The 14,720-nt window shown below is 37.0% G+C and overlaps 5 protein-coding genes across 8 annotated transcripts in view; 3 read left to right on the forward strand and 2 right to left on the reverse strand.

The window, feature by feature from the left end:
* LOC104735640 (plastidic glucose transporter 4) lies at positions 218–4,564 on the forward strand. Of its 3 annotated transcripts, none has more exons than XM_010455468.2 (14): positions 218–331; positions 586–887; positions 1,002–1,119; positions 1,219–1,286; positions 1,444–1,576; positions 1,678–1,777; positions 1,869–1,981; positions 2,071–2,164; positions 2,239–2,392; positions 2,539–2,685; positions 2,759–2,832; positions 2,935–3,023; positions 3,096–3,210; positions 4,232–4,564. In XM_010455468.2, the coding sequence occupies exons 2-14, from the start codon at positions 599–601 to the stop codon at positions 4,412–4,414; spliced, it is 1,677 nt and encodes a 558-aa protein (XP_010453770.1). In that variant the 5' UTR covers positions 218–331; positions 586–598; the 3' UTR covers positions 4,415–4,564. The 3 variants fall into 3 exon arrangements, with proteins under 3 accessions (XP_010453770.1, XP_010453769.1, XP_010453771.1); XM_010455467.2 differs by lacking the exons at positions 2,539–2,685; positions 2,759–2,832; positions 2,935–3,023; positions 3,096–3,210 and adding exons at positions 3,466–3,612; positions 3,686–3,759; positions 3,862–3,950; positions 4,023–4,137 and having other exon boundaries at positions 219–331; XM_010455469.2 differs by lacking the exons at positions 2,539–2,685; positions 2,759–2,832; positions 2,935–3,023; positions 3,096–3,210 and adding exons at positions 3,466–3,612; positions 3,686–3,759; positions 3,862–3,950; positions 4,023–4,137 and having other exon boundaries at positions 219–331; positions 590–887.
* On the reverse strand, positions 4,513–5,500 carry LOC104735639. The gene is made up of 4 exons (XM_010455466.2): positions 5,280–5,500; positions 4,927–4,990; positions 4,696–4,846; positions 4,513–4,604 (listed from the first exon to the last, which is right to left on the reverse strand). Exons 1-4 carry the CDS (start codon positions 5,472–5,474, stop codon positions 4,562–4,564), a joined length of 453 nt encoding a protein of 150 aa, XP_010453768.1. The 5' UTR covers positions 5,475–5,500; the 3' UTR covers positions 4,513–4,561.
* Positions 7,154–9,054, forward strand: LOC104735642. Its single transcript, XM_010455472.2, has 2 exons — positions 7,154–7,723; positions 8,257–9,054. The coding sequence occupies exons 1-2, from the start codon at positions 7,154–7,156 to the stop codon at positions 8,914–8,916; spliced, it is 1,230 nt and encodes a 409-aa protein (XP_010453774.1). The 3' UTR covers positions 8,917–9,054.
* On the forward strand, positions 9,047–12,201 carry LOC104735641 (chloroplastic group IIA intron splicing facilitator CRS1, chloroplastic-like). Of its 2 annotated transcripts, XM_010455471.2 has the most exons (7): positions 9,047–9,869; positions 9,954–10,299; positions 10,658–10,788; positions 10,867–11,211; positions 11,302–11,458; positions 11,557–11,852; positions 11,945–12,201. In XM_010455471.2, the coding sequence occupies exons 1-7, from the start codon at positions 9,054–9,056 to the stop codon at positions 12,038–12,040; spliced, it is 2,187 nt and encodes a 728-aa protein (XP_010453773.1). In that variant the 5' UTR covers positions 9,047–9,053; the 3' UTR covers positions 12,041–12,201. The 2 variants fall into 2 exon arrangements, 1 of the variants encoding a protein (XP_010453773.1); XR_002034970.1 differs by lacking the exon at positions 11,945–12,201 and having other exon boundaries at positions 11,271–11,458; positions 11,557–11,737.
* The window catches only part of LOC104735643 (probable mannan synthase 11), a 3,607-nt gene continuing 1,614 nt past the window's right edge, over positions 12,728–14,720 (reverse strand). The window contains exons 5-9 of the mRNA XM_010455473.2: positions 14,254–14,390; positions 13,861–13,974; positions 13,373–13,572; positions 13,035–13,226; positions 12,728–12,943 (exon numbers count right to left, since the gene is read on the reverse strand). Coding sequence (XP_010453775.1) covers positions 12,793–12,943; positions 13,035–13,226; positions 13,373–13,572; positions 13,861–13,974; positions 14,254–14,390 — 794 coding nt within the window. The 3' untranslated portion in view covers positions 12,728–12,792. The remainder of the gene's footprint in view (positions 12,944–13,034; positions 13,227–13,372; positions 13,573–13,860; positions 13,975–14,253; positions 14,391–14,720) is intronic.

Genomic DNA, 14,720 nt, shown 5'->3' on the forward strand with positions numbered 1-14,720 from the left:
TGAATATATTAACTCAATTATTTTTTTGCAAGTATATTACCAAATCCAAAAATTGAAAAGCCCTTTAAATTCGTGATCTATGTTTTCTATATAAGCAATGAAAATAAACTCCTTCAGTTACCTTTTGGTTTTGGATAAAATATGAATTATTTACACAAACTTCCAAAAACTTATAATAAGCAAACAAAATTGCTTTATTGTTTTTTTGGCGTTTAAAACGACAATAAGCTCTGCAGTAAGGTGTTCTTTCTCCTGCAATCACAATCATCTCTCTCTCTGGCTACTCATATCTCTCTTCTGAAATCGCGGAGTCTCCGAAGCTTCGTCTCTGGTAAATTTTCTCACTACAACTCCTAAATCGCTTCTCTTATTAGTCCACATCTGAAGTTTCGCATGTTTTGTTAGTCAGTCGCGATCGAGAGTGGTGTTTTCTCAATGCAATCGATTCCTCAATTTCGTGTTTGTTGTTAGATTAAATGCGATATTTTCTCAATTCTTTTGACTAATTTTTTTTTTTTTCCCTTCTCTGTTTGTCATCATCTCTCTCGCAATTACGTTTCGTTTATAAAACAAAAAAAAAAAAAGTCAGAGAGGAAAAATGCATACGTCTACGTATGCGGTTGTTAAAGGAAACGCCGCGTTTGCGTTTCAGAGAGGGACCAGCTTCTCTTCTTCTTCTAACCTCCTCGTCAACAGATCGGCGTCTTCTACCACCGGAATTCGCTTCCTCCGTAACGGTAAGACTATCCCAACCGGACCTCTCTATTGCTCTGGTCTAAAAGCCATGGGAGCAAAGCTTGCACGTGCTGAACACGGGATCCAAAGCGTTATGAGTTTATCTTCGGTGAAACCTCGATCTGTCAGAGCTCAAGCCTCCTCCTCCTCTGGTTCCTCTTCTATGCTCTTGTATCTGTTTATAGATACATTATGTGATTGCTTACTACTATAATTTGAAGATTCTAATAATGTATTTGTTTTGGGAACAATCTTATTATTTTTAGGTGGAGATGCAGAAGAAGCTGTGCCTCTGAGATCTGAAGGGAAAAGCTCTGGTGGTTCTGTTTTGCCCTTTGTTGGTGTTGCTTGTCTTGGTGCTATCTTGTTTGGTTATCATCTTGGGTATTTATGACTTTAAACTACTACACTTGAATCATTTTGTTTCTATAACTAGGTGTGGTCATTGATGTTCATAGATATAGTTCCATTGGACTGAATCAGGGTAGTTAATGGTGCTCTTGAATACCTTGCTAAGGATCTTGGGATCGCAGATAACACTGTTTTGCAAGGCAAGTATATATGATCAGACTTCTCTTACTCCTCTTGTGCGTATAATTTTTAAAAGAGTAATAAACTGAAATGCGGATTGACAGCATTTTTGATTCCTGTTATGATTAGTAGCCAAGCTAATATAATTGGTATTCTCTTTTATTCGCTTCTGAGCAGGATGGATTGTTAGTGCGCTGCTTGCTGGTGCAACAGTAGGTTCATTCACCGGAGGTTCGTTAGCTGACAAATTTGGACGAACAAGAACGTTTCAATTGGATGCTATCCCTCTTGCCGTTGGAGCTTTCTTATGGTATCTTCTTCAAGCACCATGATATACCTATTACCTATTGGTGGGAAGTTTAGTGATGTTTTTTTAACACATTTTGGGTCGCTCTCTTTTGGTTTCATTAGTGCAACAGCTCAGAGTGTGCAGACTATGATTGTGGGACGTCTGCTCGCAGGAATTGGAATCGGAATCTCATCAGCCATTGTACCACTTTACATATCTGAGGTTGTTTTACCACTGTTTGCACCCTTGACTTAAGATGTTAGGTCTGTTTTTTATATGTTATGTTGCTGAAGCGTGTGATGATGGGTGTCAGATATCACCAACTGAAATCCGCGGAGCTCTTGGATCTGTGAACCAGTTGTTCATATGTATAGGAATACTTGCTGCCTTGATAGCTGGATTACCCCTTGCAGCAAACCCTCTTTGGTATGTGAACTCCTTTATTCATCGAGCAATATTTTCTTAACATGGTTCAGTATTGTTTTTATATAAGTTTCAATCTCTTGGTTTTCTAGGTGGAGGACGATGTTTGGTGTTGCAGTTATCCCTTCCGTTCTACTAGCCATAGGAATGACTTTTTCTCCAGAAAGCCCAAGGTGGCTCGTTCAGGTACTCTCCAGGAACATAACTCATACTTAGCTGAGATCAATTTTTTTGACAAGTCGATGAAATCAATTTCGCAGCAAGGAAAAATCTCTCAAGCTGAAAAGGCGATCAAAACTCTCTATGGTAAAGAAAGAGTGGTTGAACTAGTGCGTGACTTATCAACCTCTGGCCAAGGTGGTTCTGAGCCAGAAGCTGGATGGTTTGATCTATTCAGCAGCCGCTACTTTAAAGGTATTATTGCAAGACTGGGTGAATATACATTGTTTTGCAGATAATAAAAGCTGGCAGCAGGTTATGCCAAGATTTTCCTTTCAAAATCAAACCTCATTTCGCAATGGTTTTTATTTTACATAGCTCCTTGTCTGTTCTTGTTGTAGTTGTAAGCGTAGGTGCAGCTCTCTTCTTGTTTCAACAGCTAGCTGGGATAAATGCAGTTGTGTACTACTCTACATCGGTGTTCCGTAGCGCTGGAATCCAATCTGATGTTGCAGCCAGTGCTCTCGTTGGAGCATCAAATGTCTTTGGTTTGTGTTCTCTCCTGTGTTCCCGTTCAATTCCATCATAACCAAACAAATAACCGGGAAAATGTGGTTGCAGGCACTGCTGTTGCCTCATCCTTAATGGACAAAATGGGAAGGAAAAGTCTTCTACTCACAAGCTTTGGTGGAATGGTATAAGTTTTTATCATCATTCTTAGCCATAGTTTAAAAAAATCTCAAACCGCACTACCATAAACAGGCTAACTTAGATATATGTGATTTTGTATTGAAAAGGCTTTGTCGATGCTGTTGCTCTCCTTGTCCTTCACATGGAAGGCTCTTGCTGCATATTCTGGAACCCTTGCCGTTGTTGGAACTGTTCTGTAAGTCAATCTCTTCTTTCTAGTCTCAGTGTATAGGACTTGACTGACTCTTATGCTTGCTTGTTTAACCAGATATGTGCTGTCATTCTCACTTGGTGCTGGCCCTGTACCGGCTCTTCTTCTTCCAGAGATATTCGCATCCCGAATCAGAGCAAAAGCTGTTGCTCTTTCTCTCGGCATGCACTGGGTATGTATATATATCTAGAATTTGTATGGTTCAAAAATAGAGTTTCTTCTCTCTGTTTCTGATGTTTGTTTTTGTTTCTCTTTCTCTATAACAGATATCAAACTTTGTGATTGGACTCTACTTNCGCAAGACTGGGTGAATATACATTGTTTTGCAGATAAGAAAAGATGGCAGCAGGTTAAGCCAAGATTTTCCTTTCAAACCTCATTTCGCAATGGTCTATTTTACGTAGCTCCTTGTCTGTTCTTGTTGTAGTTGTAAGCGTAGGTGCAGCTCTCTTCTTGTTTCAACAGTTAGCTGGGATAAATGCAGTTGTGTACTACTCTACATCGGTGTTCCGTAGCGCTGGAATCCAATCTGATGTTGCAGCCAGTGCTCTCGTTGGAGCATCAAATGTCTTTGGTTTGTGTTCTCTCCTGTGTTACCGTTCAATTCCATCATAACCAAACAAATAACCGGGAAAATGTGGTTGCAGGCACTGCTGTTGCCTCATCCTTAATGGACAAAATGGGAAGGAAAAGTCTTCTACTCACAAGCTTTGGTGGAATGGTATAAGTTTTTATCATCATTCTTAGCCATAGTTTAAAAAAATCTCAAACCGCACTACCATAAACAGGCTAACTTAGATATATGTGATTTTGTATTGAAAAGGCTTTGTCGATGCTGTTGCTCTCCTTGTCCTTCACATGGAAGGCTCTTGCTGCATATTCTGGAACCCTTGCCGTTGTTGGAACTGTTCTGTAAGTCAATCTCTTCTTTCTAGTCTCAGTGTATAGGACTTGACTGACTCTTATGCTTGCTTGTTTAACCAGATATGTGCTGTCATTCTCACTTGGTGCTGGCCCTGTACCGGCTCTTCTTCTTCCAGAGATATTCGCATCCCGAATCAGAGCAAAAGCTGTTGCTCTTTCTCTCGGCATGCACTGGGTATGTATATATATCTAGAATTTGTATGGTTCAAAAATAGAGTTTCTTCTCTCTGTTTCTGATGTTTGTTTTTGTTTCTCTTTCTCTATAACAGATATCAAACTTTGTGATTGGACTCTACTTCTTAAGCGTAGTGACTAGATTTGGAATCAGCAGTGTCTACTTGGGTTTTGCCGGAGTATGCTTCCTTGCCGTTCTCTACATTGCAGGAAACGTCGTTGAGACTAAAGGACGATCACTTGAGGAAATAGAGCTTGCCCTTACCTCTGGAGTTTGAATTTAAACAAAAAAAAAAAGAAAAAACCAGTTTGTTTCATCATTTAGCTTGTGAGTCGTTCGTTCTTTAATCTACCACTCTTCTCAATCTTCAGTAAATTGTACAATGAACTAAGTTATCAATAACGAGAGAAATCGATTCATCGAACTACATGTTGGCTTTCCTTTCCCACCTTTCCCTAGTATCTAGCCTGTTTCAATACAAAACAGCAAAAAAGATCGGATTAGCACAGTGTTCTCAATACCTTCAAGAAAATTCTGAAATTCAGTAAAAACACTCACCCCCAAAACAGCTTTTGTGGCTTCTTTGTTACTGAAACTACTGTCTTATCGTGATTCTGTTCTTCTACGGTAGACGAGGAAGTTGATTCTTTCATTTGCTTAGAGCTTATTTTGCCATCTTCGATTGCTTTACTCTGACATTTCTTGCTCGCTGCATTTCAGTACATAGACTTTTTTAGTCTTACTGTATATGAACTGCGGATTCACAAAGAGAGAGCTGTACGTGTATACCTTTAGGTGGCTTCTTATGAATCTTTGTACGGGCTTTTATTTGCATACGTCTCTTGTGTAGCTCCTAATAATCTCAAAACAACATAACCAAATATGGCTTAAGTGATGATATCAGATCAAGAGAGTTTTATACGTAATCATGTTTACAATCACATGATTACTACCAAAGCATAACAGAAAAAAAAAAAAAAAAAAAAAAAAANTTATCATCATTCTTAGCCATAGTTTAAAAAAATCTCAAACCGCACTACCATAAACAGGCTAACTTAGATATATGTGATTTTGTATTGAAAAGGCTTTGTCGATGCTGTTGCTCTCCTTGTCCTTCANGAAGAAGAATCTGAAAATCTGACCTGTAATTTCGAAATTTGTTTCGGGGTGACGTTGGAACGATTGAAATTAGGTTGGAGAGATTGCGTTGACGCCAATAAAGCTTCTTTTCGATTCTCCTCTGCTTCTCTTTCGATCTCTTCGCTTGTCCTCGTCGTTGCCATGGCTTCTCCGTCGTCGGCGTTCATCGCTGGTTCTGCGAGAACTTTTAGAATCATATGAAACGACGCCGGATCCTTCTTTTTTCCCTTTTTTCACGTTTTCTTTGATAGTTTAGGGGAAATACTGAAATAACCCCCAAAGAATATGCATGTTTAACTAACTACCTGAATGTTTTGAATTAATACATATCAACCTAACATTTTCTTCAGTTATCAATTATACCCAAAACTAGCTTTACGTNGCTTGCTTGTTTAACCAGATATGTGCTGTCATTCTCACTTGGTGCTGGCCCTGTACCGGCTCTTCTTCTTCCAGAGATATTCGCATCCCGAATCAGAGCAAAAGCTGTTGCTCTTTCTCTCGGCATGCACTGGGTATGTATATATATNACCTAACATTTTCTTCAGTTATCAATTATACCCAAAACTAGCTTTACGTTAGGACTATAACTTAAGGAGATTTTTGTATTTCTTTCGTTAAATTACTTTTTTTTTCTTTTTTTGGTAGGGGACTTTCGTTAATAATTGATTAGTCTTCAATTTATTATATCATAGATGGTGCCGAAAATAAATGGTATATGTCTAACTATTAAATTTATTTAGGCCTTGAGTAGAAGTAAAAAAAAACTATCAAGCTAGGTCTTTAATTAGTTTTGTGGCTTGACTAAGCAAAGTAATTAGCCCTTTAAGAATTTTTTTCTGAATCCACTAATCAAGTATGCCAATCACGACCACTAAGGCTTAAGTAACCTCTATATTACCGATTTTTGTAATCAAAAAGATTCATATTTGACTATCTTAGCAGCAAGAACAAAACAAGAGAGAGGAAAGTTCTGGCAATATGAGTCGTCGTTAAGTGTACCTAAAGTTAGGCATGAACTCTCTTCTTATTCCTTGGTTTGTGTGGGTCAGCACCGAACATTTTGCACGCTCTTCCCTACTAACTTTGTATTGCAACATTTTTAATACTCGATTCAACGAGGCATTAATGAAAAATTCCTTAACTTTGGAGTAATTAACAAAGTCTAGCTAAGACTTAAGTTTTTAGTTTTGAGTTATTTAATTTGCTAATTGTTTTGGTTCGGTTTAAATTAGACTTTCAAAAGAAAGAAAAAAATAGACAAAATTGAACGCCAAACACAGATAAAATAATTCAATAGATCATGAAAGATTTAGCTTACATCCACCTCTCACCAAAGTGTGCAATTTTGATTCGGTAAAATTATGATTTGGTAAGTATATTTTTACGACACATCACCCCTTTTATTTTGATAACAGATCACCCTTACTTGAATTCGGTTACATTAACATGGATATTCATCACCCTTACCTCATTTTGACAACATATCACCCTTACTTGCATTGCAATCTCTTACTCCGTCCTATGGGCAAGTTCAAATTTCTTCAAATCGTGTTAAAGGAACTAAGATCTAGGACCTAAGTTTTGTATTTTACATACTTATATATTGACCTGAGAACAAATGTAAAAAAAAACTAAAAAGTCAGCAGGTCAAGTCTTCATTCCAAAGTCTACCCCTATTATTATATTTAACTTGCAAGAGCTCCTTTGACGTTGTCCAATACACTCCACATACCTTGTTTTTATCTTTCTTCTTTACAACTTGTAATAACACATTTATAACTACTGGTTGCAAAATCATTAACGATCACAACAACCTCTCTCTCTCTCTCTCTCTCTCTCTCTCTCTTTCTTTCTTTATCTCCCTCCCTCTACAATGGGCATTAATGATCATAAGAGCAAGAAAGAAGAAGAACAGTACCCAATGATCTCAAAACCCTTGAGATCGATTCTCTTACAAAAGGGTAGTTATTTCTTAAGCTCGCTCTTCTTTGTAGTCGGTTTCTCGGTTGGTCTCTTCCTTTGTCTGCAGCTAAAAGCCTTACACATGTCTACGATGACGGCACAACGACAACCCTTATGGTCTACATTACTATTCAACCACACCACAACGATGGATATCATAGGAGAGTTGCCACTACGAGTACTTCAACACAACATGAGTGATCAAGAACTATTCACCAAGGTCGCGTCATTATCATCATCACCACCATCATCCTTATCATCATCATCGTGGTTTGGGAGGAGACATAATAATGATGGGAAGATGGTGGTGAAGGTGGCTTTCATGTTCATGACAGGTGGCAGACTCCCATTGGCTGGCTTGTGGGAGAAGTTCTTTGAAGGACATGAAGGGTCTTATTCCATATATGTCCATACTAATCCATCTTTTCAAGATTCTTTCGCAGAAACTTCTGTCTTCTATTCAAGAAGAATCCCAAGCCAGGTGATAATTTAACAGCTAAATTAGTTAAATTACCTCTTTCTCTTTTCTTAATTACTCTATTCATCTTTAGTTACCCCCTATTACATGATTAGTATACATCCAAATCAGGAATTATTAGTTCTCCATAGATATATTATCTCTTGGATTTGACAGGTTGGTTTTTCACGTGGCACGTGTATGAATCTTAATTCGACCCTTGCATAATGGTCCATGAAAGCATGTACCCATTTGATATTATTCTAACATAAATACATTTCTTAATCTTGTTAAGAAAATTCTAACGTAGACTATTCTCACTAGCTAAGAACAATACAGAGAGAATAGTTTTAAATTGCTTCTCAATATAAAATTTCTAGATATTATATAATCAGATAAAGTCGTATGAATCGAAGCTTTTACTATACGTACGATGCATAAAAGAAACCTGAATTAAAAAAATACTAACAAAATGGCTTGAATTTTTAGATATGTTTTAAATATTATTTTTAAAAGATATTGATATTGTTGGTTTGTGAAAATAATTGTCAAAACAGCCAGTTTATTGGGGAACATCATCAATGATAGACGCAGAGAAAAGACTATTAGGCAACGCTCTTCTCGACGAATCGAACCAAAGATTTGTCCTCTTATCAGATTCTTGCATCCCACTCTACAATTTCACAACCATCTACGATTACTTAACTGGCACCAATCTCAGCTTCATTGGCTCGTTCGACGACCCAAGAAAATCCGGTAGAGGCCGTTACAACCGTAATATGTATCCGCAAATCAACATCACAGATTGGCGAAAAGGATCGCAATGGTTTGAAACAACTCGAGAACTTGCTCTTCACATCATCGCAGACACGTTCTACTACAAAATATTCGATCAGCATTGTAAACCGCCTTGTTACATGGACGAGCATTATATCCCAACTCTAGTTCACATGTTGCATGGAGAGATGTCCTCGAACCGGACCTTGACGTGGGTCGATTGGTCGAAAGTCGGTCCACATCCTGGTCGGTTTATTTGGCCTGATATAACCGATGAGTTTCTTAACCGAATCCGGTTTACGGACGAGTGTGTCTATCATGGCCGTGGCGGAGAGAACATTACAACTTCGAAATGTTTTTTATTTGCGAGGAAATTCACAGCCGAGACTTTAGAACCATTGTTAAGAATTTCTCCTGTAGTTCTTGGTTTTGGTCCATAATTATCTCAAATTGTGATTTTTTTTTTTTTTTTTTAATTTCAGTTAGTAAATAGAGAGTATTAAGCTAAAGAATGTGCTAATATTGTATTTTAGAAGTTTTACATTAACCAGTTAATTAATAATATTTTATCTTATCCATGGGGTTTTGTCGCTTTGTGAGCCCATTGGTGTCTCCTTTTGAGTGTAATGCGAAAACCGCAAAGTTGCAGACTTTAACTCAAATGCAAACTTCTCTGTTCCTCTCGGCGCGAGCTTTTCCATCTTTGATCACTAACTCATCCTTAAACCCTAATCAAAACCCTTCGAATGCGGCTAAAAACCCTCAATTTGATCAATTTAGGGAGAAGAACAGAGGACGCTCCTCTGATGCTGCGATTAAGGTTCCTACTGCTCCATGGATGAAAGGTCCTATCTTGCTTCGACCCGATGAGATTCTCGACACTGAGAAGAGGAACAAGCCACGAAAAGTTGAAGAGAAGACGTTCAAGGCGTTGAATCGTAGAGAGAGTGGTGTCAGGGGGAAAAAAGCGATGAAGAGAATCGTGCGTCATGTCGAGAAGCTCGACGAAAGAAGCGATTTTGAAGATACCCAGATGGATGATTTGAGCGAATTCGAGTATTTAGGTCGAGTTGCGGAGAGAACCACCGAGTCTTCTGAGAAGAGACTTGGCGGGAGAATGCCATGGGAAAGAGAAGAAGAGAGGTTTGTTTTGCGGAGGAAGAAGAAGGAGAGAGTTCCGACTACGGCTGAGCTTATCCTCGACGAAGGTTTGTTGAATAGACTGAGAGGTGAAGCTTCGAAGATGAGAAAATGGGTTAATGTGAGAAAAGCAGGAGTTACTGACACTGTTGTGAATGAGATTAGATTGATTTGGAGGTCGAATGAGCTTGCTATGGTGAGATTTGATGTTCCTCTTTGTAGGAATATGGAGCGAGCTCAAGAGATCATAGAGGTTTGGTTGGTTCTACTTCAATTTTTATCAGTTGAAATCCTTTGATGTTACTCTGAAATGATTTTGTCATGTTTTCAAGAATAGATGAAGACTGGAGGGTTGGTTGTGTTAAGCAAGAAGGAGTTTCTCGTTGTTTATCGAGGAGGACCGAGTTCTTCATCAGAGAAAACTGATTCAGGACGGGATGAGATTAGCTCGTCATTGTACGAGAGAGAAGCTGATAGGTTATTGGATGGTTTAGGACCTCGATATATGGATTGGTGGATGAGAAGACCGTTTCCTGTTGATGCTGACTTGCTTCCTGAAGTGGTTAACGGATATAGAACTCCACATAGACGTTGTCCACCAAACACTAGAGCTAAGCTAAGCGATGAAGAGCTTACCTACTTGAGAAATATTGCTCAAGCTTTACCGTTTCATTTCGTCCTTGGTAATTTGTCCTCACTACTTTAGCTCTCTTCTTCGCTTTGTTTGTGTTCATTAAAGTTAAGCTTCAGGGAGAATTGTTCATATGTTTCCTGAAGAAATCATGTAAGAATGAGGGAACTTGGTCAAAATAACCAATTCTTGAGTAGATTAATAAATTTGGGAAGAGATAAGATTAAAAAATGGATCTCTTGCTTGCCAGAATTTGCAACATATTATGTTTAAAGTCTCTGCCTTTGGTCTTTTCATTTGCGTATACTACTTATTGTCATTCTCTTTGCATTGGTATTTACTAAGTGCTGTTCTCTTTGCGTTTGCTTACGGTTTGCATTGAGTTTTCAACAGTCTTTTTTCTTGTGAAGGGAGGAACCACGGTCTTCAAGGATTAGCTTCCGCTATTGTGAAACTATGGGAGAGCAGTATTATTGCAAAGATTGCAATCAAATGGGGAGCTCTCAATACAAACAATGAGGAAATGGCAGATAAATTGAAGGTAATCTTTTTTTTTTTCTGAATATATTCCAATACATTGTGGCTAATGAAAATATTTCTGGATCTATCAATTTTTCAGCATCTTACTGGAGGAGTTTTGATACTACGAAACAGATACTTAATAATACTTTTCAGAGGCAAAGACTTCCTCACTGGAGAAGTTGCGGATTTGGTTGATGACAGAGAGAGATTACTCAGAAGGTACCAACATTTTGAAGAAACTAAACGTGAGAGTGAGATAGAAATCGTGGAGGTGGTAACAAATGGTAAGCAATTGGAGGAAACAAGCAAAGCTGGAACTTTATTAGAGTTTCATGAACTTCAAAGAAAATTTGGAGAAATGGAGACGAGAAACCTAGAGACTGAGGCTGAGAAAGCAAGGCTAGAAAAAGAACTCAAAAGCCAAGAACACAAGCTTTCCATCGTAAGCCTTTTAGCTTCCAAAAGAGTTGCATCTTTCTAAGTTTCACCTATTATTAATAGAAGTTCCATGGGTTGCTCCTGCTTTTTGCAGTTGAAATCAAAGATAGAGAAAGCAACAATGGAGTTGTTCAGACTGAATTCGTTATGGAAACCATCTGAGCGAGAGGACGACATCGAACTATTCACTAACGAAGAAAGAGAATGCTTGAGAAGAGTAGGGCTGAAGATGAACAGCAGCTTGGTTCTCGGTAGGAGCCGCTTGATCTATATTCTTGGCTTCTTCTTAATCCTAATCCGATGGTTATGAGATTGATTTACACAAATTTGGTATATGTTTCATTTGTAGGTAGAAGAGGAATATTTCATGGTGTAATGGAAGGTCTGCATCAGCATTGGAAGCACAGGGAAGTTGCGAAAGTGATCACGATGCAGAAGATATTCTCGAGAGTTGTTTACACAGCGAAAGCCCTTGAAGCAGAGAGCAATGGAGTACTTATCTCAGTTGAAAAACTTAAGGAAGGACACGCGATACTCATATACCGTGGCAAGAACTACAAACGTCCTTCATCAAAACTAATGGCACAGAATCTTTTGACGAAAAGAAAAGCTTTACAAAGATCTGTTGCGATGCAGCGACTCGGCGTAAGTGAAATGAATTTTCCTTTCTTCTATTATAGAGAATGTTGTGAACCCCATTTGAATATTTTCTCTGTTTTTTTTTACCATTGGGGCAGTCACTGAAGTTCATCGCTTACCAAAGAGAGAGAGCAATAGAAGATTTGAAGGTGAGTTTGGTAAACCTTCAAGACTCTGCTTCTGAGTTAGGTTAAAGAGCTGAACAAAGTTTACCAAGGCTGATATATTTTAGCTTCACTGTATCACATATTATTTTTTCCTTCACTGTGATTATCGTGTATATACATATATATCATCATGTAATGTCACATTTTCCGAACATAATATCTCTTTAATATATATAAACCTTGCTAAATGCACCTTCGGTAAAATGAAAAATTAGGATTTGGCAATAATGTAATGACGATATGATTTGTATTTGTTTTTAGTCACTACTAGAGAAAATAAAAAGATGTATATATAATTTTTCTTTTATTGTTAGATTGGAGAATGAATTGTTGAAGCTTTTAGGGATCGATAAAAAATTTCCTATACTTTTCAAAAGTTTCTGAAAATATACCCTGACCTTTTTTGCTGTCGAAAATAATATTCTCGTCGATCTACATTTTTTTTTATAACTATTTTCATATTTCTTCAAATCATTGAACGATTTCAGTGGACATGATAGAAGTGGAGGAAACTGATAAATCTAAAGTTCATTATAAACAAATTACACTGTACATAAACCTAGGGACTAACATTGTATTGTACAAAAAATCAAGATAGTATTATGATCTACTTAACATGAAAACACAGAGTCACAGACTAATTATTTTCTTCTTTGATAAATGGATGATTCTATACCGAAATCTAACCTTGCCCTGACTTTGAAAAACAACATATATAGAAGATTTTAATACTAATTACATATTAATTCTTAGAAAATCAAAATATCTAAATAAGATATTTAATTAGTTCCTACAAAGCCAAATCCAGAAATAATAAATGCAAGAGCCTGCATGTAAAGATAGATATATAACAATGTCTTCCCAAAGACAAGGTTATAGGAGGCGCAGCACAAAATGTATATCCCCACCATCATCTCCTTTGAGTTTATCCTGCAGTCCCAAAAAAAAAAATGCTGACCAATTTTGAAGATGAATCAAATGAAGAAGAAGGAAAAAAAAATCTTTAAAATTGATTAATCACCTGTCGAGAACCCCATTGCGAGGTTTTCTTATTTGCGGAAGTAACTTAGTCTCAAGAGCATCTCCTAATTTCTCAGTGACAACCCATTCGTTCACTCTCCCTCCTTCAAGTAAACCAATGAAAGTGCCTTTGGTTCGATGCATGGCCATAACATTCTCGAACAAAACCCAAAATACCACGAGGTAGAATGATCTACATGCATACCAATATCAATATAGTTCATAAATGTGCGGTACATATAGTATTAAATTAAGCAAGCTAGCTACTATATATGAATTGATCCAAGTGGCCAGTTAAATGTGTGGTGTGGTTATAACTAGAAACCATTAATTACTAACCTTGGAGTGGCAATGGCATTGAAGAGAGTGATCATAAGAGGAAAGTAAACAGTTGACCAAGTAGGAATGTTGACTTCGGGAAAGAAAACGCTCGTAGGAAGAATGAGACAATAGAAGAAAAAGGTGAAGAAATGGACTATGATCTTTCTTACGAAAAAGAAGCTGTAGATCACATACAGTTTTTTCCAAATCGTCACTCTCTGTATCAAGATTACCAAATCAAGTTCATTAATACCAAACTTTTTTTTAAAGATATTAAGATCAAAACCATAAAAGAAACGTAATTAAATTGGCATGCAGGCCTGATGCCTCACTCACGTTGGATGTTTAATTTGTCTCTCTCATAATGGAAAAATAAAAAAAAATTGGTGGCACGTGTGTGTGCCTCACTGCCTTGGAATGAAATAAATTAAAAGTTGGAGAATAATACTATAGTTGTATCTTTCTTTTTATTTTGGGTCAGATAGAATAAAAGTATAAAACAGTACCTTATTGCTAATAATTTCCATAGTCATTTTTCTGAAAAGATTAGCTGGACCGCATGACCATCGATGTTGTTGGAATCTGAAAGCCTTAAATTGGCTTGGTAGCTCACTTTTCACCTACAATCGCAATCATATATATATATTTTTTATATAAAAAACGATTTAAAGCTAAGTTATTTGATATCCACACGTTAATACATAATTCTTTATATTATTCCATAATTCCTGTGGAAATTAAATCATGTGCTGCAACAGTGCATAAAGTGGGTGCACAGCAACAACACATGTGTGAGTATGTGACGAAGATGAATTAAGACTTGGACTGGTTTTATACGAGGTTAAAAAAAAAAAATTGTTTCTTTTATATTACAAATAGTCCAAAAGAATTGAAAATACCGCAACGTCATTGACGAAAACAAATTTCCAGCCGTGTAGACCGACACGTACGGCCAAGTCCATGTCTTCGACGGTGGTTCGGTCTTTCCAACCTCCTGCTTCTTCCATTGCGGCCATTCTCCATACACCCGCAGTACCTGTAAAAATTATATTGATGTAACAGTGTAAGAAACAAAACTATATTCAGAGATTTTGCAAAAATTACGAGATCCATTTAAATGTGTATATTTACTGTTATTGGAAAAGTCAATATTCGTGCATATATTCATTTATTATCAATTGGTTTTGGGTAGAAACAAATGTAGCTTGTTTTTTTGCTAGCAATTGTTAGTAAAAAAAATAGTGAAGTTAGAAAGAATAAAAAATTAGAGAGGATCTAAAGAAATATAGAGTTTTTTTTTTTTTTTTTTTTTTTTTTTTTTTTTTTTTTTTTTTTTTTTTTTTTTTTTTTTTTTTTTTTTTTTTTT

Source organism: Camelina sativa, chromosome 13 (genome assembly GCF_000633955.1).
Source record: "Camelina sativa cultivar DH55 chromosome 13, Cs, whole genome shotgun sequence".
NCBI lineage: Eukaryota > Viridiplantae > Streptophyta > Magnoliopsida > Brassicales > Brassicaceae > Camelina > Camelina sativa.